A 24,567-nucleotide genomic window follows, 5' to 3' on the forward strand; every position below is an offset into this window, starting at 1 on the left:
GCTTAGCAAGTCGGTTAAAATTGCATGAAGATTCAATTTTCAGGCTGAATAATGCGATATATTAAAGACCCATTTTTGAGAGTTTTAGGAACTCGTTCAATTTTGCTCATTTTTTGTGGGGAGGAAAATTGAATTATAAAATTTTCTTTAGATTTTCGTAGTTCTTGTTTCAATTTAATTTCTGGGATTTTTGTCTTCCTTCTCAAGAATTTAGGGACAAATCACAGAAGAAGACAATCGTACCAGAGAGAAAAAACATTTTTTTTTTTCAATCCTTAAAAGAAAATTCTTTGGATGTAAAAGAAGCAAAAACAGCTTAAAAAATCTCTTTTAAAGTAATTTTATTCAATCCTCTAGCCAGAAGACTTTACATTGTAACCTCTAAGGCTTCTAAGAACGCTCCTGCAATCCCCTAAAAAATGCAAAAGAACTTTTCCAAGAATGTCTGTCAATATCAAATGCAACTCAAGTTTTTTTTACCCCCATTTTGCGTCTTGTGAATTTATTTATTAATGCTCGCGGGTAATTTTTTTGCACGAACCTCCTTCAAGGAAGTGATTTTCCTTGCAAAGTCTTTCACTTGGGTGCTCTAAAGCAATTTTCCTCATGAAAAATTCAAACGAGTCCTCGATAGTCGATCAAAGTTGAAAAGAAAGCCAATTTGTGGGTGATTTTTGCAATTTCTATCGCAAGAAAAGCTTCGGAATTGATTTTATGTGCTAAATTGAGAAATTGTCTCACACACAGAGTCCTCATGTCCTGGATGTTATTTGATCGTCAATTTATTCCCACTAATAGGGCAAAATATAATTTGTCCACAATGCACCCCTATGGGGAATCAATTGGTTGGCTGATTAATAAATTCACCCGAAAGATCTGCGAGGAATTGATTTGACTTCCTCATTTGCCATCCAGGGGATTGATGAGGCAAATACAAATAATGAGAAATTCCAAGGGCTATTAGAAAGCCCGCAGGAAGACGATCCGCACCAGTTTCACAGCAGCGCCCCTTCCCACGAACTTCCCGAGGGTGGTTTTAGCGTGCAAAAAACCCAACCTATTGTACCTCCCGCATTTCCCACAGAAAAAAAACATGAAAACTGCAGGGAAAATTGCTGGTTGACTATTCTTGGTTTTTTTATCTTCTTGAGAATCTCTCTCCCTCCTGAAGCGAAAAAAAAGTAGCGATGATGACAAAAAAAGTCGCGCGGTGGCTTTAAGTGACGAAGTTAGTGCATTATGCGGGTTTATTTATTGTTTGGTGAATAAAGCAAAAGAGAGAGAGCAGAGCCTCGATTAATTTAATTGACTTCATATTACGATAGGTCGTGTTATAAATGAAGATAATTGAGCTAAAACCCAGTCTCATCCAATGAAAGTTATCATTTTAACTTTTATGCTGCCTTTTCTCGCTTTTCTCCTCTCCTTTGTGTTCGCTGTTTTCCGTTGAGGATTCAAATTAAAATGGATTTGAGAGGTTTTGTTTGTAGTGCAAACTGTTGGAGGGTTTTTTGTTAACCCTTATTTTTCGCTAAGATTTGAAAATGTTATAAAAATCAGTTCAACCGAAAAAAATTACGAATTTGGTTCAAATTTTGTTTACAGAAGCTCCCTGAGAGAGCCCCTGGAGCGCCCCCGGCAACACCCGGAAAACAAAAAGTGAGTATTTTATCTGAAAATTAATATTGGACAACCCAAAATTTTTTAACTAGCACAAAATTCTTAAGAAAACAGTCGCCATCTTGAATTGAAAGGACGCTTCTTAAAAAAATAATAATAAAAATCAAAAATGCTCATTCAAAAATAATTTATTGAACCATTCTTTGAAGTCTATCCAAACAAGGAATTGTAATAAATGATCCTATTTGCTCTTCTGCTCCCGGATTTTGTGGTACTCTCGCAGGATGACTTCCCTCTTGGGCCAGAGATAAACACTTCCGTAGTAAAACCAAAATAGCCCAAAGAGCGCCCCACCGAGATGAGCGGCATGGTCAAAGATTTTCCAGCCCATCACGAGCCCCATGAGATCAACACCCATAATGCACTTGATGGCTGTTCCTGCAGAAAAGGTGAACATGGGCAGGAAGATGATGCTGAGCTGTGTGTCCGGATACTGCGTGCACACATACGCCAGGATTGCCATGATGGCTCCAGAAGCGCCCAGAGAGAGCCCTGCCTGCTTTGTGCCTATCTTGTAAATGTAGCTGGCCAGGGAGGACATCACACCAGCACTCAAGTAGAGTCCCAGGAATTGCTCCCGGCCCAGAGCGTGCACCGCGGGATTTGCAAAGGATCGCAGAACGTACATATTGGCGAAGATGTGGAACAGGGAGTAATGGCTAAAGGTGGAGAGGAACATTGGCCAGCAGATTGCCCTAGCGGCGGGATTGGAGCAGAAATACTTCACCATTGTGGGCTGGAGGGTGGGAATGCGCCACAGGGCAAACACAAGGACATTAATTGCACAGAGAGGGATGAAAATACGATCGCCCTCGGGGAGGGTGCGCCACCACGACTGAACTTCGTTTCTCCAATCATTCTACAGAGGACAAGATTCAAATAGATTTGACCAGGCTTTTGCAGAAGTTCCCACTTACCGCTTTTTTCTGTGTTCCATTAATTTTACTCTTAAACCAGCTAGCTGTTGAGGATCCCTTCACAGTTCGGAGAATCTTCGCCCGGACTCTCTCGTACTCCCATATGGTCACAGAAACAAAGCTTCCTGTTGATACCTGAAAAAACCCACAGATTCTCAAAGAACTCTGTTCAGGAAAAGGCTATAAATTACCGCCAGGGTAAAGACAAGAGGCTTCCACAGCCGAGTGGGGTTCATGTGTCCTCCCTCCGCAGCAAACTTCTCAAAAGGCGTCGGAGCCAGTGATTGCTGTGTCGTCCGGATACCCTGCGAACCATTTCTGCTTTCATTCTTAAACTGCCTACACACCAAGTTTATCCGGGAGGGACTTGATCTGTGGAATAGTGTCTGCTGCGTAGGATTCTGCCTGAAAATCCCCCAAAATGAAAATATTTTGTAAGAATTGTAAATGTTGTGCAATGTTTGAGGTTATGTTTCCACACTACCTTAATAATTTTGAGGCATTTGAGAAGTTCCGGAGGAACATTTTAGTAAATTAATAAATATTCCACCTATATGCTAAACATACTAACATATAAAACTCTAATTAACAAGAATTATTGCAAAAAAACTACAGAATTTCCAAAAAAAATCACTTTTTATTTCTTTTATTTACGGGAAATCGCTGGAACTTTTTCCAGTCTTTCCAGTGACTTCCAATCACCTTCCCTCCAAAATTTGAATATCTCCAGAAAATTATGAAAATCTCTCAACTTTTTTGGCTGTTTTCTCCTTCATTTCCGTCAGGGCACGAGCTTCGTGGACAAATACTGGCACGTCAATGCCCTCCTGAGTCTTTACAGCCCGGATGAATCCTTCATTGGATGTAACAGTGAGAGCTGCGTGAAAAATCCCAAATGCAAAGATTTGGAAACTTCTTTGTTTGATTTTCCCTCTAATCTTCACATTTCTCAGAATTTCTGGGATTTCTGTTACATCTGGGAGTATTTCAATTCTCCTCATGAGCTCTTCAGTGCGATATTTCTCTTCTGGCCCACCTAGCAGGGAGACAATGTCCAGAAAAGATTTTTCAGCAGTCTTGCAGCAAATCAGACGTTTTCCAGCAAAAATCCCATCGAGAGTGGCTTTCAGGGGGCAGCGTTGTTCAGAACGGGCTTGCTCTGTGAGGATTGGTTCCTCATATTCCCAATCACAGCTTCCATTTGTCAGGGAACTAACATACGCCAGGAGAGTCGTAATATCCAGATTGAGGACTTTGTGAAGATTGTTCTCTGCTGATTCTGTTGATAATTCCATTCCTGGAGTGAAAATCTTCACAGTGATCCCCTTTTGCTCAAGTTGTGAGACTAAATTCTCATCTAGAGGATTCAGGGAGACGAAGTAAATTTTTGGAGTGCGGAAATTGATGGGATTCTGCGAAGCAACTTCGATAAATTCATCTGCATGATCCAGAATATTCTTGGAGCCGTATTTAGTGTCTCCTGAGACAGCTGCTTTGATGGATTTGCTCTTCCTGGCAATTATTTTAACCCAAGACGCCCCATCGTCACATACAATGTCCACCCGGAGAGGAGTTCTTCTGCTTTCGGACTGGAGGGAGCAATCAATGTGCTTCGGTGCTCTGCATGTGGTCAAAACTCCCACAACAACCTCAAAATGAACAAGATTGGAACACAGGATGTGATTCTCAATTATTGTGGAGTTTCTCAGGTTCTGAAAGACAAATAAATGGGGGTTTTTAACAAGAATTTGGGGGTCCTTTGTGTTCTTACTGTTGTGAGGAAGTTCATCTCCTGATTTATTTTCTTCTCCAGCCGAGCTGCGCCATTGACATGCTTCAGAGTTGATAGTTTCTCAATCAGTGACTCCCCCAGAGTCACTTTTTCCTCTACGAGCTGCTTCAGTTCCTCTGGTGATTTTTCCTGGTCCATTTTCTCACAGTTTTCTCAACTTTTTGGTAAATTTGAGATTATTTGAGGTTATGTTGCTTTTGTTTTCATTGAATTCCAGTAACTTCCAGTGGAAAGGTTCCAAGAGTGTGTCGTAGAGGTTTAAAAAATTCGCGCCAAATAAGTCGTGCAAATTCTGCAAAAAATACTGCGAATTGAGCCCCCATATTTTGACAGGGGCAACCTGAGGACCCCCAGAGCAGCCTCAGCTACTTTGGGAGCCCGAAAAATGTGTTCTTTGTCTAAAAATTTATAAGAAAGTTAAGCTGAAGGGCCGTGTGGATGTCGAAACTGTCGAAATGACGTCCGGCCCTGCAAAACATAAAAAGAAGAAGAAGAAGTAGATATTTTTTTATTCACAAGATTTTCCTTATTTTCCCTGATTTTTCTCTCTTATTGCATTTAAAACAAAAAGGAAATTAAGGTAAAGTATCCCAAGAATCAGATTCAAATCAATTTTAAATAATTTAATATGAATTGTCAGTGAAAATACGTTTCTTTCGGCACTCTGGCCTTGACCTCTGACCCTTTTATATTTTTCAGATGACTGCCCTGAAATTGGTGTCCTCCAATCGCATCTTCGGTGGAGATCAGCGAGTGTACTCCCATGAATCCAAGGAATTGGGATGTGAGATGAAGTTCTCTGTTTTCCTCCCTCCGCAGGCGTCAGAGGGTGGAAAACTTCCGGTTCTGTTCTGGCTCTCCGGACTGACGTGCACGGAGGCGAATTTTGTCCAGAAAGCTGGTGGGCAGAAGTATGCTGCTGAACTTGGGCTAATCATAGTGTGCCCCGATACATCACCAAGGAATGTGAACATTCCCGGAGAGGATGATTCTTGGGATTTTGGATCAGGAGCGGGATTCTACGTCGATGCTACGCAGGAGCCGTGGAAGAAGCACTACAGGATGTTTAGCTACGTCACCAAGGAGTTGCTTGATCTTGTAGAAGCTAATTTCCCTGTGAATTCAGAGAAAAAGGGAATTTTTGGGCATTCAATGGGTGGCCATGGAGCTCTTGTTTGTTCCCTGAAAAATCCAGGACTTTTCCGGAGCGTTTCAACCTTTGCTGCCATTTCGAACCCCATCAACTGCCCATGGGGCGTTAAAGCATTTTCCGGATATTTCGGAGAGAATCGTGAGGAGTGGAAGAACTGGGATGCAACAGAACTCGTTAAGACCTACAATGGACCTCCGTTGGAGGTTTTCCTCGATCAGGGAGATGCCGATCAATTTCTGAAGGAGAATCAATTGCTGCCCAATAATTTGGCTGAAGCCTGCCGTGCTGCAAACTTCCCTTTCATACTCAGGATGCGCGATGGCTACGACCACAGCTACTTCTACATCGCTACCTTCATCGAGGAGCACCTTCGCTACCATGCAGAGCGCCTCCAGTAAACTTCAATTGCAGTTTTTTTTTGTAAATAATAAAAAGTGTCTGAGCAATAAGAGTCTGTGTCTGAGGCAGAGCTCCCTTGGGGAATCAGCCATGGAGAGGCGCACTCGAAGGCCCCGTGGGGACGGAAGTTTTGCTGCTGGGCAACAGATTGCTCATGTCAGCGTGATTAATGGACGGGCATTGCCGGCGACAGCACGAAAAATGCACATAGCTGATGGAGATTGGCGCAAAAAGGGTCTCCGAGATGATTGAGTTGTTTCCTCCGGAGGGTATCCCGTGGGACCACAGAGAAATGGTGAGTTTGATTGCCTGATATACTTTTTTGGGGGACATTCTCTACAACTTCACAAAAAACCCTTTCCCAGCAAAATATTATTCCTTCTGCTTCAAAATGAGATTTTCATGATACCTCAAAGGAATTTTCTTCAATTTTTTGTATGAAAAGGTTGTTACACGGAAAGAAAAAAGTTGAGGCGGCGCAAAAATTCAGTACTTGTTACAATAGCAAGTTATAATGTTATTGTACCCGCCACTGTCCATTTGCACTAGCCGGAGACTCCAGCTGTGCCAACTAGAAATTCCTGTAGAATCAAATGAGATTTTCTGCTCTTCTCACACATTTGTCACTGTGGCTTTTCGTCGACTGCGCAACCTTGTCTCGTATTTGCTTTATAAATGTTGTGCAGATGCGTAACATGCTACTTCAGTCGACGGCTTTGCCGACTTGTGAAAAGACGAGATATATAATTTTAAAGATATAGATGTCTCTTTTTCTCCAATTATGGCATACAAAAATCAAAACGAATGAGACAAAATGTGTGTGCATATACGCCATTTCCTTCTGACTCATTGGCGACATAGCCAGTTTGTAGTTGAGTTAGAAGCAAACTTCAGCTCTGCCAACAATGTAACAATTCTGACGCCAAACTGTTGGCATAGCAAGAGTTTCCAGCTAGTATTAGTAGTTATTTTTCTCCGTGTATGCGCAATGTATGATTTATCAGAAATTCAATGGAAATTGATTCTTTTAGACACTTTCCTCGAGCTCTATAAAAAATTATTATAATAAATTGAGCTTTAGAAGAAAAAACAATTTTTTGACATTAAAAGCAATTTATTTACTTGAAAATGCTACAATATTATCTTCATTGTTTATGTTTTATTACGCTGGAGCATAATTTATTAGTTTAAATCATATATCAAGGACATCCAAATTCTTCGGGCATCCAAATTCGAATATCAGTGGCCAAAATAACACTTAATTTATAGCACCAAAAGTTTATATTTAATTCAGAAAGAAGTAGATTTTTTAAAGGGCTGTACAGAAAAGTATGGGGTAGTCGGTCGTATTGGCGAATTGTTATTTCGGTTATTTCCGCTTTTTCATCTACTATTTAGTTGAAACGTACAGTAAAAACATTCTAAAACCATTTTTAAATTAAAAATTAAATTCTTAAAAAGGTTAAATAATTTATCCCACATATTGAAATATTTGTGACCCAGGGGTGTTTATCTGAATGAAAATCTTCGGATCTTCGGATTATTCACCAAAGATTCGGTTTATTCACCAATATTCGGAATATTCGCTATGAGGGTACCTACCTTGGTGTTGTAGTAAGTTAAAACAAACACCACACCAATAAGGTTATAAGGTTACTAAAAATGTTTGTTACTTTTTTACATTGTAATCATATACTTCATCTTCACAACACTTTGTGGGAACCTATATAAGGTTTGTGACTTTTTTACATTTTAATCATATACTTCATCTTCACAACACTTTGTGGGAACCTATATAAGGTTTGTGACTTTTTTACATTTTAATCATATACTTCGTCTTCACAACACTTTGTGGGAACCTATATAAGGTTTGTGACTTTTTTACATTTTAATCATATACTTCATCTTCACAACACTTTGTGGGAACCTATATAAGGCTTGATACTTTTTTACAATTTAATTATACACTTCATCTTCACAACACTTTGTGGGAACCTATATAAGGCTTGATACTTTTTTACAATTTAATTATACACTTCATCTTCACAACACTTTGTGGGAACCTATATAAGGCTTGATACTTTTTTACAATTTAATTATACACTTCATCTTCACAACACTTTGTAAGAACCTATATAAGGCTTGATACTTTTTTAAATTTTAATCATATACTTCATCTTCACAACACTTTGTGGGAACCTATATAAGGTTTGTGACTTTTTTACATTTTAATCATATACTTCATCTTCACAACACTTTGTAAGAACCTATATAAGGTTTGTGACTTTTTTACATTTTAATCATATACTTCATCTTCACAACACTTTGTAAGAACCTATATTAGTACAGCAGATCTGGTTTTTCACCTCGAAATAATTAAACTAGGATATATGTAGATCCAATTTTTTCAGGATCGGCTCAGAATTTGATCCTGATCAATTTCCTGTTGAAATTGGGGTCATACAGGTTGAGGAAAATGAGCACTTTCCCCGCTTCATTTTCGCCACAATTTTCCAAGAATTTGAATAAAATTGTACTTGTGGCGCCACGAGTGGCCACAAAAATAATTTCAAGTTCACAAAATTTATGTTTTCTGTGACTTTTTTTCAAAGAATTTATGCTGTTGTCTTATGTTTTTAGTGCATTTTATGCTTTTATATTAAAGAAATGTGTGTAATAAGTGCATATAAATGACACAAAGGGCATTGCGATGTGAAAAAAGTGCATTTTTTGTGGTCCAAAAAGGTGAAAAACATCACTTTTTCCAGGTGATTTTTCCACATGAAAAACACCTCAAAATGCAATGCGACTACCTCACAACGAGTCTAGAACACATGCAAAATGTGGGGAAATCATATTTGGTCAGGGAAAACCCCCTAATTTTCCGGAACAGAGCTCCAAAGTTTTCCCACCAAATTGCATAGAGTCGTAGTGGACACATCATATCGCGTGAATTTTCCAATTTATTTGTATTTAAAATGCTATGAAACCCTTCACAGAAAGTCTATAATGCATTTAGAATGTAAGGAAAATCAATTTAAGCCTGGAAAACATCTCATTTTTTGGGAAAACGCCCCAAAAAAATACAATCACCTCACATAAAAAATGTAAACAAAGGGTTGACAATGTTGTCAATGATTTCGCGGGAAAACTTTGGAGCTCTGTTCCGGAAAATTAGGGGGTTTTCCCTGACCAAATATGATTTCCCCACATTTTGCATGCGTTCTAGACTCGTTGTGAGGTAGTCGCATTGCATTTTGAGGTGTTTTTCATGTGGAAAAATCACCTGGAAAAAGTGATGTTTTTCACCTTTTTGGACCACAAAAAATGCACTTTTTTCACATCGCACTGCCCTTTGTGTCATTTATATGCACTTATTACACACATTTCTTTAATATAAAAGCATAAAATGCACTAAAAACATAAGACAACAGCATAAATTCTTTGAAAAAAAGTCACAGAAAACATAAATTTTGTGAACTTGAAATTATTTTTGTGGCCACTCGTGGCGCCACGAGTACAATTTTATTCAAATTCTTGGAAAATTGTGGCGAAGATGAAGCGGGGAAAGTGCTCATTTTCCTCAACCTGTATGACCCCAATTTCAACGGGAAATCAATCAGAATCAAAGGAATTGATGGCGGAATGTATGAAGGATGATCCTCTATCGCAGAACAATTTTAACCCATTCCATCTTGTAGAGGATCAAAAAACATTGAAGAATCGCGAGAGAAACTCCCCAAAATCCACTGGGATCACATCGAAAAGTGCAAATAAAAATTGCAAAAAAAATCAAATATTGCGACGCCATTTGACGTTTTTATCACTATAAAAAATGTTTGAAAACTTTTTTGTAGACTTGTCGCTCATTTTCCGTGGAGTTTTTTTCTAGTTAAAATAAATGTTTATTATTTCGTTTCTGGAGTGATTTCTGCATCTGAATCAAGTGATCCACTGCGAAATGAAGCTGAGGGAGGTTGATAGAACCAGCCCCTTGCAAATCAAAACAAATCTTTTTAATTTTTTTGGGCCTCTTTGGCAGTGAGAATTTAAGCAAATCTTACCGAGTTGAATCCCATCCAGCGCAATATACCTGATTCAGCAGATGTAGAAATCAGTTTAGTAGTCAGTATCCGGAAACATTCGACGGAGTCATCAAGCAAATCATGACCAGCACGGAAGACATTTCTGACATTGCTCCTGAAAGTCTCCTTCTGAGATTGGAACACTGAGCAAGTCCACAAAATCTTCATCACCGTCTTCCCATTCATCTTTCCCAAGAGCAATGACTTCCTGGAGCTGACAAAAGTGATTCTCAACTTTCATTTTGCCTCTCAGAGATCTTTTCTGCAGAATACCCATGAGGTTTTGCTGGAGATATTGGGGCTTCCAGAAGCGAAACATTTGCTCCGGCACGTTGAAATTGAATCAATGGGCAGTGAACAGAAATTCTATGCCCCCTCCTTGTTGCATCCGCTCTCGAGGAGGTTGCAATGTCAAGAAAGACATCCGGAAGTCTCATGAAATTATTCACAGCAATAAACTCCCAATGAATTTGTTTTCTCAGTGCTTTGAGAGTATCATTAGATGCACAGACTTCCAAGGAGCAGAAGATTTCACAGATTCAGATGTAGAAATCACTCCAGAAACGAAATAATAAACATTTATTTTGACTAGAAAAAAACTCCACGGAAAATGAGCGACAAGTCTACAAAAAAGTTTTCAAACATTTTTTATAGGGAAAAAAACGTCAAATGGCGTCGCAATATTTGAATTTTTTGGCAATTTTTATTTGCACTTTTCGATGTGATCCCAGTGGATTTTGGGGAGTTTCTCTCGCGATTCTTCAATGTTTTTTGATCCTCTACAAGATGGAATGGGTTAAAATTGTTCTGCGATAGAGGATCATCCTTCATACATTCCGCCATCAATTCCTTTTGGGGCTTTCCTGAAAAAATTGAGACTACACGTGTCATTTTAATTATTTTGAGGTTGAGGTTAGAAAACATGTTAATTTTCTTGGCCTATATAAGGTTTGTGACTTTTTTACATTTTAATCATATACTTCGTCTTCACAACACTTTGTGGGAACCTATATAAAGCTTAATACTTTTTTACATTTTAATATACTTCGTCTTCACAACACTTTGTAAGAACCTATATAAGGTTTGTGACTTTTACATTTTAATCATATACTTCGAACACTTTGTGGGAACCTATATAAGGCTTAATACTTTTTTACATTTTAATCATATACTTCATCTTCACAACACTTTGTAAGAACCTATATAAGGTTTCTGACTTTTTTACATTTTAATCATATACTTCGTCTTCACAACACTTTGTGGGAACTTATATAAGGCTTGATACTTTTTTACATTTTAATTATATACTTCGTCTTCACAACACTTTGTAAGAACCTATATAAGGCTTGATACTTTTTTAAATTTTAATCATATACTTCGTCTTCACAACACTTTGTGGGAACCTATATAAGGCTTGATACTTTTTTACATTTTAATTATATACTTCGTCTTCACAACACTTTGTAAGAACCTATATAAGGCTTGATACTTTTTTAAAATTTTAATCATATACTTCGTCTTCACAACACTTTGTGGGAACCTATATAAGGTTTGTTACTTTTTTACTTTTTAATCATATACTTCGTCTTACTTTGTGGGAACTTACTATATTATAGGGTGTATAAATTAATTCGCCAAAGATTCGTATGATTCGCTAAGAGTCGCCAAGATTCGCCATAAATATCGAATTATTCGCCAGATAAACACCCCTTGTTTGTGACAGAATAAAGAAGAATTTTAAATTGAGAGAAAACAATGTAAAGAATTACATCTAAGAAGTCAATAAACAGAAAAAATCTCTTGTTAGCAAAGGACGATATGAACAATTAAGTCTTTAATCTAATTAAATGCTTCTAATTAAAGAAATTTTTAATATGAATTCTTCAAGACGCTGTAACATTGAGAAAAATCACAGAAAATTTTCATCTTTCACTGTGGAAATAGAATTTTATTTCCAATAAATTAAAATTTAAAAGAAGTGAAGGTTTATCTAAATAAATTCAAAATTAATTGCAAATATTCGGATTATTTGAAAATTAATTCATCAGATAAAAACTCTAGCCATGCAACTTGCTTAAATCTCACCCAGAAGAATTTCTTCTCTAATTAATTAAAACTAATCAATTAAAAAAATCTACAAAAGTATAATTTGCCAGATAGATCAAAAGCATAATGTAGCTCACATAGAAACTCAAAAAGGATTCGAAAAGAGCTCATTTTGCAATTTCACAACATTTATTAAATGCTTTTTTGGTGATGGCACTCTCTGCACGTTCGCTCGTTCGTTAGAGCTCTCTCCGCACTCACAGTGGCCGTAGCCTTTAATCTTTCAAACATGGTGCTTATCAAAATATTTGCTTATACACACATCTCTCAACGGAATCTCCAACTCTCGAGGCATAGCCATGGAATGCAAGCTTTTTGAGCCATGTCTAGCTTGCAACTTTATGGCAAATCACGAGCACTCTCCATCATTTTTCTACCCCTAGGGGGCTTCTGCAAGGGGTCGGCTAGGGGGGGGGGGGGTGAAAGGAATCGTTCCTGGCACGTCCATTTAATAGGTTCCTGGCTCTTCACACACTCATGTTGGGAGGGCAATGGAGTGCAGTTCGTCCGAGGAGATTCATACAAACAAGCCACACAGACATACAAGAAGTTTCCTTCATTTTTAAGGGGTGCGGGTGGAGGTTGAGGTGGATGACCACCCGGTTTCTGTGGGCGGGACTGTCGAAGTTTGGGAAAGGAAGTGAATTTTGCACGCCTGAGGGCCATCACAAGTGTGGGGAGAAACATTGATGGACACACGTCCTCTGGGAAGATGATGTTTTGAGAGACATTCCTCATCATTTTTGCACTTTGCACAAGGACATCCGAGGGTTGGTTGGCGCCCACCCACTGTGGGCGGCTATGTGGATCATCCTCATGTACAAACCTCGCGCGTCTCACCGCGTGGCAGGGATAATCATAAAAGTTTTGTCATCTTTCGCACTCCCCGTGGATGTCGGATTAGGATGCGGAGTGGTGGAATTTGTGGTGCTCCCCCGTGGCCTCCTCTGGGGTTGTAGTTGCAATTAAATTATTATTTCGACTCTCTCTTGAGTTTTGTGGCAAAGTGGCGCAATTATTTTTGCTGTGTGGCCCCCCCATTAGTCGGAGTAGCAAAACGTGTGTCTCCCCATTGATTTGCTGGAGCTCTACTGTGAAGAAAATCTCTGTGGAGGTGCAGATAAAACGACCATTTTATGGGGCAGTTAAGTGGTGTGCTCATGGGGAAAGGGGGGCTGTGAGTGTGGGGCGGGAGAAGGGAGAGAAAATTCTAAAGGGACCACTTTATACCGCACACACACACAAACCATCAAGGAGGTGCTCCAGGCCCAGGAAGGATCACCTTTCTGTGATGAATTAATTAGCAAATCGAGTGCTTTGTGATACTCTCAACACATTATTCAAAAGTCAGAAGAAATTTAATTGAGAGAGCTTTAAAATTTTAAGGATAAAAGATTCTTTAAAGAATTCTTTTTATGTTGCAAATTAATGTCTCAAAAATTAATCTTCTGTCGTAAATGTTTAATTAAAATTTTCGTATTCTCAAAGATTAAATCAAATATAATTTATTTTATGTCTCACTTATATGGAAAAGAGAAAGGAGACTATTCATTTTACTGCAGACATTACTTTCCTATTAGGTATTGTAATAAATGGCTATAAAACATCCTTGGGGACAATTAGAGCATTAAAAAGTGCATTTTATATTTTACTAAAGTTCTAAGATAATGTTAAAAAAAAATATAAATGTAAATGCAAAGTAAAAATATAACGGTAAAATATAAATATATATAGCTACATGGTACAGATTAAGGAGAAAAGGGAATGTACATGGTAAGTTTCACTTACGGGCTGTGATTCTTCCTTCAGAGGCCAAGTTAAATATATGTAAATGCAAAGTCTAATAGATGCTACAGAGTATGGGTTAATCAGAAAAGGGAATGTACTGGTAAGTTTCACTTACGGGCTGTGATTCTTCCTTCAGAGGCCAAGTTAAATATATGTAAATGCAAAGTCTAATAGATGCTACAGAGTATGGGTTAATCAGAAAAGGGAATGTACTGGTAAGTTTCACTTACGGGCTGTGATTCTTCCTTCAGAGGTCAGTCTAAGTGTGATATTTGATATAAGTTTGGTGGTGCAAACTCTGGGGGAAGGCTAACTCGCGCATTGGCTGTGATTCGTGGCGCGAGTCATCCTTCCCCAGAGTTTGCACCACCAAACTTATATCAAATATCACACTTAGACTGACCTCTGAAGGAAGAATCACAGCCCGTAAGTGAAACTTACCAGTACATTCCCTTTTCTGATTAACCCATACTCTGTAGCATCTATTAGACTTTGCATTTACATATATTTAACTTGGCCTCTGAAGGAAGAATCACAGCCCGTAAGTGAAACTTACCATGTACATTCCCTTTTCTCCTTAATCTGTACCATGTAGCTATATATATTTATATTTTACCGTTATATTTTTACTTTGCATTTACATTTATATTTATATACCTTATATATAAGGCGCCCCGCTTCGCGGGGCGCCAAATAGTTAGCGTACTAATTAAACATGCAATTATATATATTTATATATTACCGTTATATTTTACTCTGCATTTATATTCATATACTTTATATATAAGGCGCCCTGCGAAGCGGGGCGCCTAAGAATTTGCGTATTAATTAAATAAAAAATTAAAACCATTATATCTCCTGAACGGCTCCATAGATTTTCTTAAATAACCTGTTGTTGGAAAGGTATTGACCTCAGCTATAACATACTGAAATTTTAACGAAATGCATAGTACAGTTTTTGAGATATTTAGACTTAAAAATTTTGGATATGCAAAATATTGACTTTAGCGCCTCTTTCGGTCATTTCTCAAAATTGCAATGTTCTAGATATTTGTAGGGCTTCACGAAACCTTTCATTTGCGCTTGAGTTGATCAAGATCGGACTTGTAGAACCCGAGATATGACATGCCAACTTTGGAAGGCTATATCTCGAGAACGGCGACATAGATTTTCTTCATTTTTGGCATGGAGCTAGATAATATAGTCAACTATAACATATTGAAATTTCATCCAAATCTATCGTACAGTTTTCGAGATATTCATCGAAAACTAATCGAAAATTTTGTTTTTGATTTTTGGCCCTCTAGCGGTCACTTTTGAAACTTTGGATGTTCTAAAAAGTTGTAGGGCTTGCTGAGAGCTTTCATTTGAGCTTGAGTTGATCAAAATCGGTCAAGCCGTTCTCGAGTTATGGCCGATTTTCGATGAAAATTTGTGACAGCCATATAGGCTAAACCGCTTGACCGATTTTCGAAAATGAGGTATCGTTAGAAAGGTCCTGATGGCCCCTACAACATATCAAAATTTCAGCCCTCTAGCTATAATAGCGGCTGAGATATAGCGAAAACAAAATTTTGAGGTTATTCAAAATGGCGGACGGAGGGGTGGGGGGGTGGATTTGACCTCATAATCGGATGTCTTCCGGTCGATATTTAAACTTTGCCGTTTACCGCAAGTCTCTATCTATTACCGTTCTCTTGCAATTAAGCTTTATACCACGGCCGGACGGACGGCCGGCCGGCCGGACGGACGGACGGACGGACGGCCGGAACATTTTTTTGGAGCATACGTTTTTTGGAATGTGGGGACCCTAATTCGTGCTCATACCAAGTTTGAGCCCGATCGGACCACATTGCATTTTAGGTGGTACACAGAAGCTGTGCTATTCTTTTCTTCGAAAGAATCACAGCTAAAAGATCCTCAAAATATTTAATAGAAGATCCTTAAAATATTTGAACGTTTAAAAAATATTTATACTTTTTATTTTTTCCACTTTTATCACCATAAAAATTACAAAATAATGAATTTCTTTACCTTCACCGTGAAATATGAAGGGTGCAGAAAAATTTCTTAAAACAGAAGAAAACTCCCTTGATATTTTTCATTCAAACTTTGTCGCCTTTGCTGCCCTTCCGTGTGAACTTTGGAGGCACATTTTTTGTATGAGGGGGATGGGAGCAAAAACAAATTGAGGTCACCCCAGAGTGGTTAAATGGGGGTTAATTAATTTCGTAGGAAAATTGTGTGTTGTCATTAATTTCCTACTAAATGAAGCAGGAGGGGTTGAATTTTGAAAATTCTCATCGCCAATTTGGTGTCGCTTTTCTTGAGGCTGCTTCTTCTCACGTTTTTTTTCGCTTTAAACAATCAGGCGCGATTTTCCACACAGTGGTGGAAAATGCGCGTGGCATAAAAAAAGGGGATGGTGTGCTCCATTCTGCCCACGGACATGAAGCTTCTGTGCACAGTTTGGGTGTCTTTTGAATACAACTTGTTTCCGGAATATTAAAGTTTTATGTGTGTGGCGGGAAATGAGAAAAGAAATCTTCTGTGCTTTATGAGGTGAAGGAACTCCGCGTATTCTTAAACCAAAATGGGTTGTTATCTGGCAAGAAAGGGAGGAGATTTTTTTTTATAGTTTTGAATTTAATTTTTTTATAATGGTTAAGAGCTTTAAAGCATATGCTTCATGTAGTGGGGGCGTGGTTAATGCATTTTTGGGCCAATATTTCCGAGTTTTTGTTACTTAATCCAGAAAAAAATGAAAAATTCTCTTGAATTTTTTTTGAATGTTTTAGAATTTACAATATTGCCCGTCAGAATAAACTCCTTTAGAAAATAAAGAATATTTAAAATACATCGATTTTTCAGTGGGGTCGCTGGAAAAGGGGGAGGGGATGGAATCTCATATACAGTCAGGTATTGATTAACGTCGCATGGGATATATGTACTCTTTCCACTCATTATTATTAATGGGTAGAAAGAGTATATCCCATGCGACGTTAACCAATACCTGACTGTAGCGCTTGCAACTCGTATTGATCCCCTTAGGAGGAGTTCATGTGCCACAAACAAACTTTTCATGGAATTTGCTCTTACTAGATGGGGGGCTGGGGTTGACTAGTTTTACAAAAAAGAGAAGAAAAAAGAAAAAAAAGAGAAGAAAAAAGAAAAAAAACATTAATATATATTTTTTTTAATTTTTTGTGGTGTTGGGAGGGGGGAAAATTCAATTTTTTTTTATTTCATTTTTCTTTCAAGAGGCGGGGGTGGGAAATATAAATTTAAAAATATTCAACTGGGAGCCTCGTGGGGCTCCCGGATCAGGGCTGGGCCTCGTGTGGCTCTCGGGCTCTCGGAGCTCTCGGGTTAGGTCCCGGAGCCACACCAACTTGCGTTGGTGCTCCTGTCGCATCTTCTCTTTCACTGAAATATTAAAATTAAAATAAATTACAAACACAAAAATAAATTTTTATTATAAAATATTTGTTATTACCTTTGAGTGAGGTGTCCAGACATATGTCCGCATAGACGTCTCCAGACGTTCCACCAAGGCTCCATATAGGCTTTCTTCCTCCTCATGAAAACCCCGCAGCACTGCTCCAATTCCGTCTGCTCATTCATTATTGCAACGCGGGCTTCCATTTCTTTTAAATGTGGTTTTTTTTTCGCTTTTGCACAAAATTGTTCAACCGTCCTCGCTGCCTTATGATCAATAACTGAGCAATATTGGATTTTATCACATTGATAAAACCCAATATTGCACAATTATTGATAATAAGGCAAAAAAAGGTGTGAAAAAACAGTAAAATGACCTTTGAAAGAAATATTGGAATCTAACAGACATAAATTCCAACCCAGATAAATACCTCCAGTTTGTGTAATTTTCAACAACAAACTCATTCTTTGTTCCATTTTATTCTTAAATACTGAAAGTGTCTCCCTTGCACAGGGAGTGGATATAATAATATGCAGCATAAATAACATTTTGCGACTCCAGCAGAGCGTTCAGTGGGAAAATGAGCGCAGTCCCCGTGGGTTTAGGGGGGCAGGCGGAAGGGGTTGTTCTTTCAATCCAATCCAAATTCATTCCGAAGCCACGGATACTGTGCCGGGCATTCGTTGCACGTGTAGAGGTAGCGATCCTGCTGCAGGACGCGACTGTGGAGCTTACAGACGTTTGGTAGGTTGCACGCAATCTCATGCGGTTGCAATTGGCGTTCTTTGCAACCCCACGGTTCAAATTGATTAATCTGCCCAAGGGGGGTTGGATGGCGAATCCACTCAATAGCCTGATGCGTCGTAACGAAGAATACATCCGGCATTTTTCGCATGTCATCCAGGAAGTTCTTCCGGGGGCAGTAGAAAGATTGGAAAAAAATAATCAAATTTCAATTTTTTTTTATTGCAAATTGAAAATTTCAATTTTCTCCCTGAAAGCGGAGCTTCTCTATATTTTTTTTTTAAAAATTTTATACATATTGAATTTAATTGAAATTGCAGAACAGCTTTTATGGGATATTTTTTTTTTGTGATACCGCAATACTACGCGGGGGCGAGGTCACTCCAAAATGCATTTAATTAATAATTATTTTGTTTGATATAGAATATATTTGCGCTGATAATTGCATGAAATAAATTCCTAAAAAAAAGCACCCGAAAAGCCAGTAGAAGGAATTATGCAACCAATAATTCACGTGCCAAATAAATATGAGAACATTATTTAATATTTTAATCACTTCAGCCGAATTATTATAAATGAAACAACAAAAAAATGTGCTTAAATTATTGCAAAATTATATACATAGTAATTAAATGGAATTTATTTGAGAGTGCAGTCGCATTAATAATGGACTAATATTTTATTGTGCATCATGAATTGAAATTAAATAAATAAAGTGATAATTTGGGGGCGGAGGAGGTTCAACGATAGTGTATATTATCATTTTTTTGTTGAACGACAGAATTTTATCAAAATGCAGAAAATTTATTCAAAACATATAAATTCATTGCATATTATTTTCTATATTCTTTATCTTTAAATTAACGACTAGTTGTATAAATAGTTGATTAGTTTGAAAAATGATTGTTTTATGAAATTATTGACAAGCTAAAAGAGAAAATTTAATTTTGAATTGTAGAGGAAAATTTTCAATTTATGCAACAAATATTCATGGAATTCGCGTTATCTATTCATTAATATGTATATTATGAATATTTTGAATGTTCTGCAAATTGTATCAGTGTTTGTGGTTTTTGGATGAATATTTTTCACATTTTCCTATTACATATTAAAATATTTTTAAATATCTAAATATTTATTTTGAAAAAAAAAACTCACCGTAAAAGCTTCCATGTATTCGGCATTGTGGAACCACGTGGTGTGGAAGAAGAGCCCCAGTGGGGCCCTATTGGTGAGATAGTGCCTCTTAAAGTTGTGCGTGAACATCTTGTACATCTCCTCGCCATTCATATTTGGCGGGCACGTGTCCACCATGCCGCACGTGTACTCTCCCGCCTCGAGCTGATTCATAACCACCTCCCAGATGCCCGGATAGCTCCTCGATGGGCAATTCTGATTGATTCCCATGCACGCGTGGGGCATCTTGTGGTCCAGCGTGTACGGCCAGAGGGGTGGATTTGAGAAGGGTGCCACCATTGATGAGTCATACTGAAACCCAAATTCCTTCATCATGAGGAACTGCCGATTCCACCCCACCCGCAGGAAGGGTACACGAATACCCCGAATCTCCTCCATGCGGACATTTGCGAATTTGTTGATAATATTCGCTTGACCCACCATCTCATCGAACCAATCCTCAATGGTGGCATTCCGGGACCACCACTCCTCAGGCCCACGATGTCTGTTGAGCGAAAATGGGAGAGACAAAGAAGAAAAGCCTCATTATTCTCTGTGCGTTCGTTGGGAGCGCGCTGAAAAGTACTTTGCCAGATGAAAATACCACCCCATTAACAATTTATCCCGCCCGGCATCCTCTGGCTCTTCGGGGGCCAAATTGAGGAATAGCCCAATAAAATGCCACAAAATTGCGGTTGTCGAGAGAAAAATTGGGCAAAATTGAAATACATTTTACGGCTGCAGCAGATCGCTTTTATGGTCATTCGCTCAGCCATTAACATGCTACGCAGAGTGAGTAATTACGTTCGCTAATTAAGTTATTCGTGCTATATTTTACAATTTTGAGAGATTAATTTACAGGCATCACTTTCTTTGCCTTCGCGACACCACGTCTTTGAGTCCTTCGGCGGTAGAGTTGAGTATTTTATAGAAGAATCTCCTTTTTGGGTTTTTAAAGAAGAAAAGTTTGTCTTTGAATGAGTTTTAGGGAATTTTTTGTTCTTGAAGATGACAATAAAAAAATGTTTTTTTCCGATTTTCTTCCTTCTTTAAAGAAATATTCTTGATATTTGAATTTTTTCTTTTTCAATGAATTTTCTCAACTCAGATTAGGGATTTTTTTGGGGAGGATGGGGGAGGGAAACACATCTTAAGTGAGTGCTGCGCTTTTCCCGAATGAAATGGGTTTTTCGGGAGACCTATTTTTGGTCCAACCTCGCACTCAATCATCGCATCCCCCCGCGAAGGATCTTCTCCATGCGAGAGCTATATATAGAGAGAGTGGGTGAGTTGTCTTTTACTCATTTGCGTGACCAGCTGAGCGTGAAATCGGAAGGAATGGAATTCCAAATGAGGCTGTGTATATGGTGGGGTGTGAATGCTCATAAGAGGAGGTTCAATAAATTTACTCACGTTATCGAGTGCACTGCAATCTCATGTCCGTCATTCCACATTTTCTGCACTTGTTGGTAGTTTGTGTATTGATGGGAGATGTAAAAAGTCGTCTGTGGTGCGTGTTAGGAGGAAGAAGAGGAGGGGAAGAGAGTTATGAGAATCACAAAAAACCTGCGCCAGGTGCGCACAAAAAAAAAAGCCATCTCGTATGTGCGCTCTAGGCTATGGGAAAATGCTTTACGCGACATTTCGAAATTTCACTCTTGTCGCAATTTCTGTGCGTCAGAGAAGTCACATCGATTGGCTTTTTTTTTTGCACACCATCACCCAGAGATTTCACCTTTATCGGGCATCCATTGGGATTCTTGCGATCCGCCGTGAAGAGCTTCTTCGTGTAGAGGTCCCAATTTTCAAAATTAATGGCATCGTCGAATGTGAGGAGGATCATTTGGGGAACTTGATTGATATCCAAACGCCCAGGGATGATTGTGCCGTCCTTGGAGCAGAAGCACTCGGGGAGGATGCAGGTGGCTTGATTGCACGTGGATGCGGCATTTGGGTCATGAGTGACATCGCACCAACCCTCATCTGATCCATCAGGGCAGTCGACGCTCCCGTCGCAGAAGTACTCATTTGGTAGGCAGGTTCCATCTCCACAACCTAGGTGATTCCAATCCGTGCAATTTGCATCGGCCAGAAGGGGCTTTGGTACTAGAGGTTCTGTGTTATGAGAGGATAAATAAAATTAATTCTTCTAGTAATTAATTATGTTGTATTAAAAAATATTAAAATTTTTCATAAATAAACTAATTTTATCATTCAATATTTCTTTTTATTAATAAAGCTTTAAAAATTAGACTTTTAAAAGACTTTTTTAGATTTTTTAATTTTGATTCTAAAAAGACGTTACGAGATATTTTTTTTACATTATCGCGTAAAAAATACGTACGTCTTGCTGACTTGAATGTGTTAACACTTAATAATACTCCAGAGTAAAACTAGGTTTAATTTAGTCCGTTGTAAATGTTAAAAGTCCAACGCGACTTGCAATAATTTCTAGAAACTAGAGAAATCCATAAATCTTTTCATAGAGCCATAAAAAGAATCATAAAACTCGATTCGTTCACTAAAGTAAATGTTTTGCGAAATAGTAGTGGAATTAAATAAAATATTATATGGCTCTTAAATAACTTAACTTACTAAAGCAATTAATGCAGTAGAGGATGTAACTGTATTAAGTGATTTATTTGGTACACACAGAAGCTGTTCAGTTTAAGAATTTTGTCAAACTTTCGGAAAATTAATAGAACAAGAATTTGAAAGACTATTAAATCCAAAGGAAAAGGAACTTTTAGGCTCAATAAAATATTTTTTATGCTTAAGAAATTCAATAAAAAATTCAACGAAATTTTAGCATAAAATTGTTATTATTTTTCATCCCTGGGAAGAAAGTTACTAAATAATTTTCTTAAAAAAAAAAAGCTTCAAAACTTAAAAAAAAAAAATATCATTTAAAAGCTACACAGAGCTAAAAGTAAAATTAGCATAAGTTTTTTCTGTTGTTTGGAATTATTTAAATTAGTTTTATTTAAAAAAAAATCCGCGCGATGTTGTGTTGTGGAGTGGCAAGCCCCTTTGGGAGAAATTCGTGAGGTGAAAGACAAAGTGTGAAATTTTTTTTGTGTGTGATTGAGCGACCCGTCGAGGCGGAATAGTCGCTGGAATGGGTATTAGGCGAAATGAAAGTCAATGGCGAGGCGGGAGCAATAAACTCGCGCCAGAGTCATAATACTGACCGGCGGTTATATCACAATTATCGACATTGCTCTTGAAGTCGCAAATCTGCCGTGTGACGTCAAAGAGGAGCCCAACGGAGCATTTGAACTCAAACACCTCCCCCTCGAGGCACAGGAAGTACTTGGAGCACTCCGCATTGGACCACATCTTGTGCACAGCACGATCGGGATTGCGGTAGAAGCGCCCATCCTCGAGGCATGCAACGACATTCTTAATGCTGCGTCGCGTGAGATTTCTGCTGCATGAAACTGGAATTTGAGCAGAGTTAGAGAGAGAGCTCGCGACATTGATCTCAATTCTGGGCCAGAAAGTTCGATGAGCGCGCGCGCCCACCACCAACATTGCGCTAACGCACATTACCATTTTCTACAACGGCACTGAGTAGCAGGAGCACTGTCACTGAATATTTAGCACCACGACTCACCTGATCACTTTTACTCACTTTCATGCGTCGCATTTTGGCGCTTTCCGCCCGCGATGTTTGTGAGCTGACTTGCCTCCGCAACGTCGCGAATCCAACTGAAGCGCCAATCTCTTCACCACAAGTCGTTGCGATTGAGACCAGCGCATTTTTTTTGCCGCCTGGCCATCGGGTCGCATCTTGCGTGTCTTGCAAGACACGATCGTATGGCTAAGAAAGTTTCGCTGGGTGATGGAAGCTTCCCTACGCCATTGACTCTAATCGCAAAGAAAGTTCAACTTTCTTTGTTTCAATCAATCGCATTTCAGCGTTTTTTTTTCCTCTTTCTTACATGCGTGAAGGAGGAATTTGGCATTGGGTCAGTAAGATCAGTTGATATATTTTTTTGTAATTGTTCGGATCTTATTTACGTGAGAAGACAATAGTAGCATAAAACATTAAGAGTTCCAGAATAACAGGAGTTGTTGCTGAAAAAAGAAGTTGATGAGCATACGATGGAAGCTGAGAAATCTGCGTATTTTATTTCCTAACATAAGTGATTGAACCCATTGAACCAGAGACTGGTTAGGAAATGATGCTGCTTTGTGGGGGGAGACTAATGAATGGATTTTAATATTTCCAGAATTTTCTAAAAGATTTTATTTTAGATTTCCATTAGAGAAATTGCGGAATTAGGGCACTAAATAAAAAAAAAATATTCTGAAAGTTTTATTTGCTTTTTATTGATTCATAAATTAATTTTAAGTTCAAGATGAAGATCCGGATTAACTGTATATCTATATCAGGGTTAATAGTTTACAGTGGAGACGCCTGGTTCAGATCATGCGTCATCAGTAAAATAAATTATTTTAATTCATAATAATATGTTTGAGGAATATTTTGAATATTTAGGTACAATTTTTCACCACTTACAAGCCCCTTTTAACAATCTCTATCTTATAAACAAAAATTATAAAAATCTAACTCCAAGAACAAGTATCTGAAAGTGAATTTAATAGCGTGTTAGGTGAGTTTGTTTTAGCCCTTTAAACATAAAAAGCATAAAATAAACTTGTTTAAATGCATCAATTTCTGGTTATTAACTTAATAACTTTATTTTAGAAAGCAAAATTTTCATATAATGACTTTAATAGCTTTTCGTTTTTTTTTGTCATAAAATCTCCGGCACTTTCGGTGCAATAAAAACTAAAACGTCCAGCCCTAATGGTCGCACAACCCTTTTTAACTCTTTAATTGAACTTCTGTGAGAGTATATAAAGGGATGTGTACTTGTTACATTTATTCTATGTACTTATATTTTACAGCTGTTTGTTTTAACGATCCTTTTAACTCTCTCTCTGCATTTTCTAGCACAATTCATGGCTTGTTTTATGCAATTTTTGGGTGTTAGAACTGGAGATTTTTTCTTGAATTTAGATCATTTTATTTTTTAAATATTATTTCAATATTTATTAGGTAATCAATTCGTCAGCACAATTCATTATTGTTTAATCAATTGATTGACCCGTTAAGCTTTAGTAGTTTTTTTCAGTAGGTCCAGGAGGCTGAGATGATTTAAAAGAACCTCCCATAGTTTCAGCAATTAAGCTAAGAACATAGTTTTTCAACATGGTTTTAACATAGTTCTTTGCCCATCCCACTAAAAGGAATCAGTTAAAGACAAATTAAAGTTTAA

The 24,567-nt window shown here is 38.0% G+C and overlaps 4 protein-coding genes across 4 annotated transcripts; 1 reads left to right on the forward strand and 3 right to left on the reverse strand.

Annotated features, from left to right (window-relative positions):
- Positions 1–1,793: 1,793 nt before the first annotated feature.
- Positions 1,794–3,288, reverse strand: LOC129787217 (presenilins-associated rhomboid-like protein, mitochondrial). The gene is made up of 4 exons (XM_055822612.1): positions 3,082–3,288; positions 2,789–3,002; positions 2,598–2,732; positions 1,794–2,539 (listed from the first exon to the last, which is right to left on the reverse strand). Exons 1-4 carry the CDS (start codon positions 3,120–3,122, stop codon positions 1,862–1,864), a joined length of 1,068 nt encoding a protein of 355 aa, XP_055678587.1. The 5' UTR covers positions 3,123–3,288; the 3' UTR covers positions 1,794–1,861.
- On the reverse strand, positions 3,215–4,549 carry LOC129787210 (UPF0415 protein C7orf25 homolog). The gene is made up of 2 exons (XM_055822599.1): positions 4,369–4,549; positions 3,215–4,309 (listed from the first exon to the last, which is right to left on the reverse strand). The coding sequence occupies exons 1-2, from the start codon at positions 4,525–4,527 to the stop codon at positions 3,332–3,334; spliced, it is 1,137 nt and encodes a 378-aa protein (XP_055678574.1). The 5' UTR covers positions 4,528–4,549; the 3' UTR covers positions 3,215–3,331.
- Positions 4,550–4,780: 231 nt separating this feature from the next.
- LOC129787220 (S-formylglutathione hydrolase) lies at positions 4,781–5,993 on the forward strand. Its single transcript, XM_055822627.1, has 2 exons — positions 4,781–4,969; positions 5,089–5,993. The coding sequence occupies exon 2, from the start codon at positions 5,089–5,091 to the stop codon at positions 5,938–5,940; it is 852 nt and encodes a 283-aa protein (XP_055678602.1). The 5' UTR covers positions 4,781–4,969; the 3' UTR covers positions 5,941–5,993.
- Positions 5,994–17,795: 11,802 nt separating this feature from the next.
- Positions 17,796–22,987, reverse strand: LOC129787229 (chitin deacetylase 1). Its single transcript, XM_055822637.1, has 6 exons — positions 22,832–22,987; positions 22,471–22,719; positions 21,015–21,394; positions 20,693–20,784; positions 19,262–19,784; positions 17,796–18,269 (listed from the first exon to the last, which is right to left on the reverse strand). Exons 1-6 carry the CDS (start codon positions 22,926–22,928, stop codon positions 17,991–17,993), a joined length of 1,620 nt encoding a protein of 539 aa, XP_055678612.1. The 5' UTR covers positions 22,929–22,987; the 3' UTR covers positions 17,796–17,990.
- Between the last annotated feature and the right edge of the window lie 1,580 nt (positions 22,988–24,567).

Source organism: Lutzomyia longipalpis, chromosome 1 (assembly GCF_024334085.1).
Source record: "Lutzomyia longipalpis isolate SR_M1_2022 chromosome 1, ASM2433408v1".
Taxonomy (NCBI): Eukaryota; Metazoa; Arthropoda; class Insecta; order Diptera; family Psychodidae; genus Lutzomyia; species Lutzomyia longipalpis.

Bases quoted from the DNA above. Each gene is read 5' to 3' on its own strand.
- LOC129787229 (XM_055822637.1), bottom strand. From the start codon at position 22,928: ATGCGACGCATGAAAGTGAGTAAAAGTGATCAGGTGAGTCGTGGTGCT. The intron at 22,720-22,831 runs GTAATGTGCGTT...CTCAAATTCCAG, and splicing joins CAGTGCCGTTGTAGAAAATG to TTTCATGCAGCAGAAATCTC. The intron at 18,270-19,261 runs GTGAGTTTTTTT...TGCCCCCGGAAG, and splicing joins AATACATGGAAGCTTTTACG to AACTTCCTGGATGACATGCG.
- LOC129787210 (XM_055822599.1), bottom strand. From the start codon at position 4,527: ATGGACCAGGAAAAATCACCAGAGGAACTGAAGCAGCTCGTAGAGGAA. The intron at 4,310-4,368 runs GTAAGAACACAA...TTTGTCTTTCAG, and splicing joins AGATGAACTTCCTCACAACA to AACCTGAGAAACTCCACAAT.
- LOC129787220 (XM_055822627.1), top strand. From the start codon at position 5,089: ATGACTGCCCTGAAATTGGTGTCCTCCAATCGCATCTTCGGTGGAGAT.
- LOC129787217 (XM_055822612.1), bottom strand. From the start codon at position 3,122: ATGTTCCTCCGGAACTTCTCAAATGCCTCAAAATTATTAAG. The intron at 2,733-2,788 runs GTAATTTATAGC...GGGTTTTTTCAG, and splicing joins CTCTTGTCTTTACCCTGGCG to GTATCAACAGGAAGCTTTGT. The intron at 2,540-2,597 runs GTAAGTGGGAAC...TGTCCTCTGTAG, and splicing joins ATGGAACACAGAAAAAAGCG to AATGATTGGAGAAACGAAGT.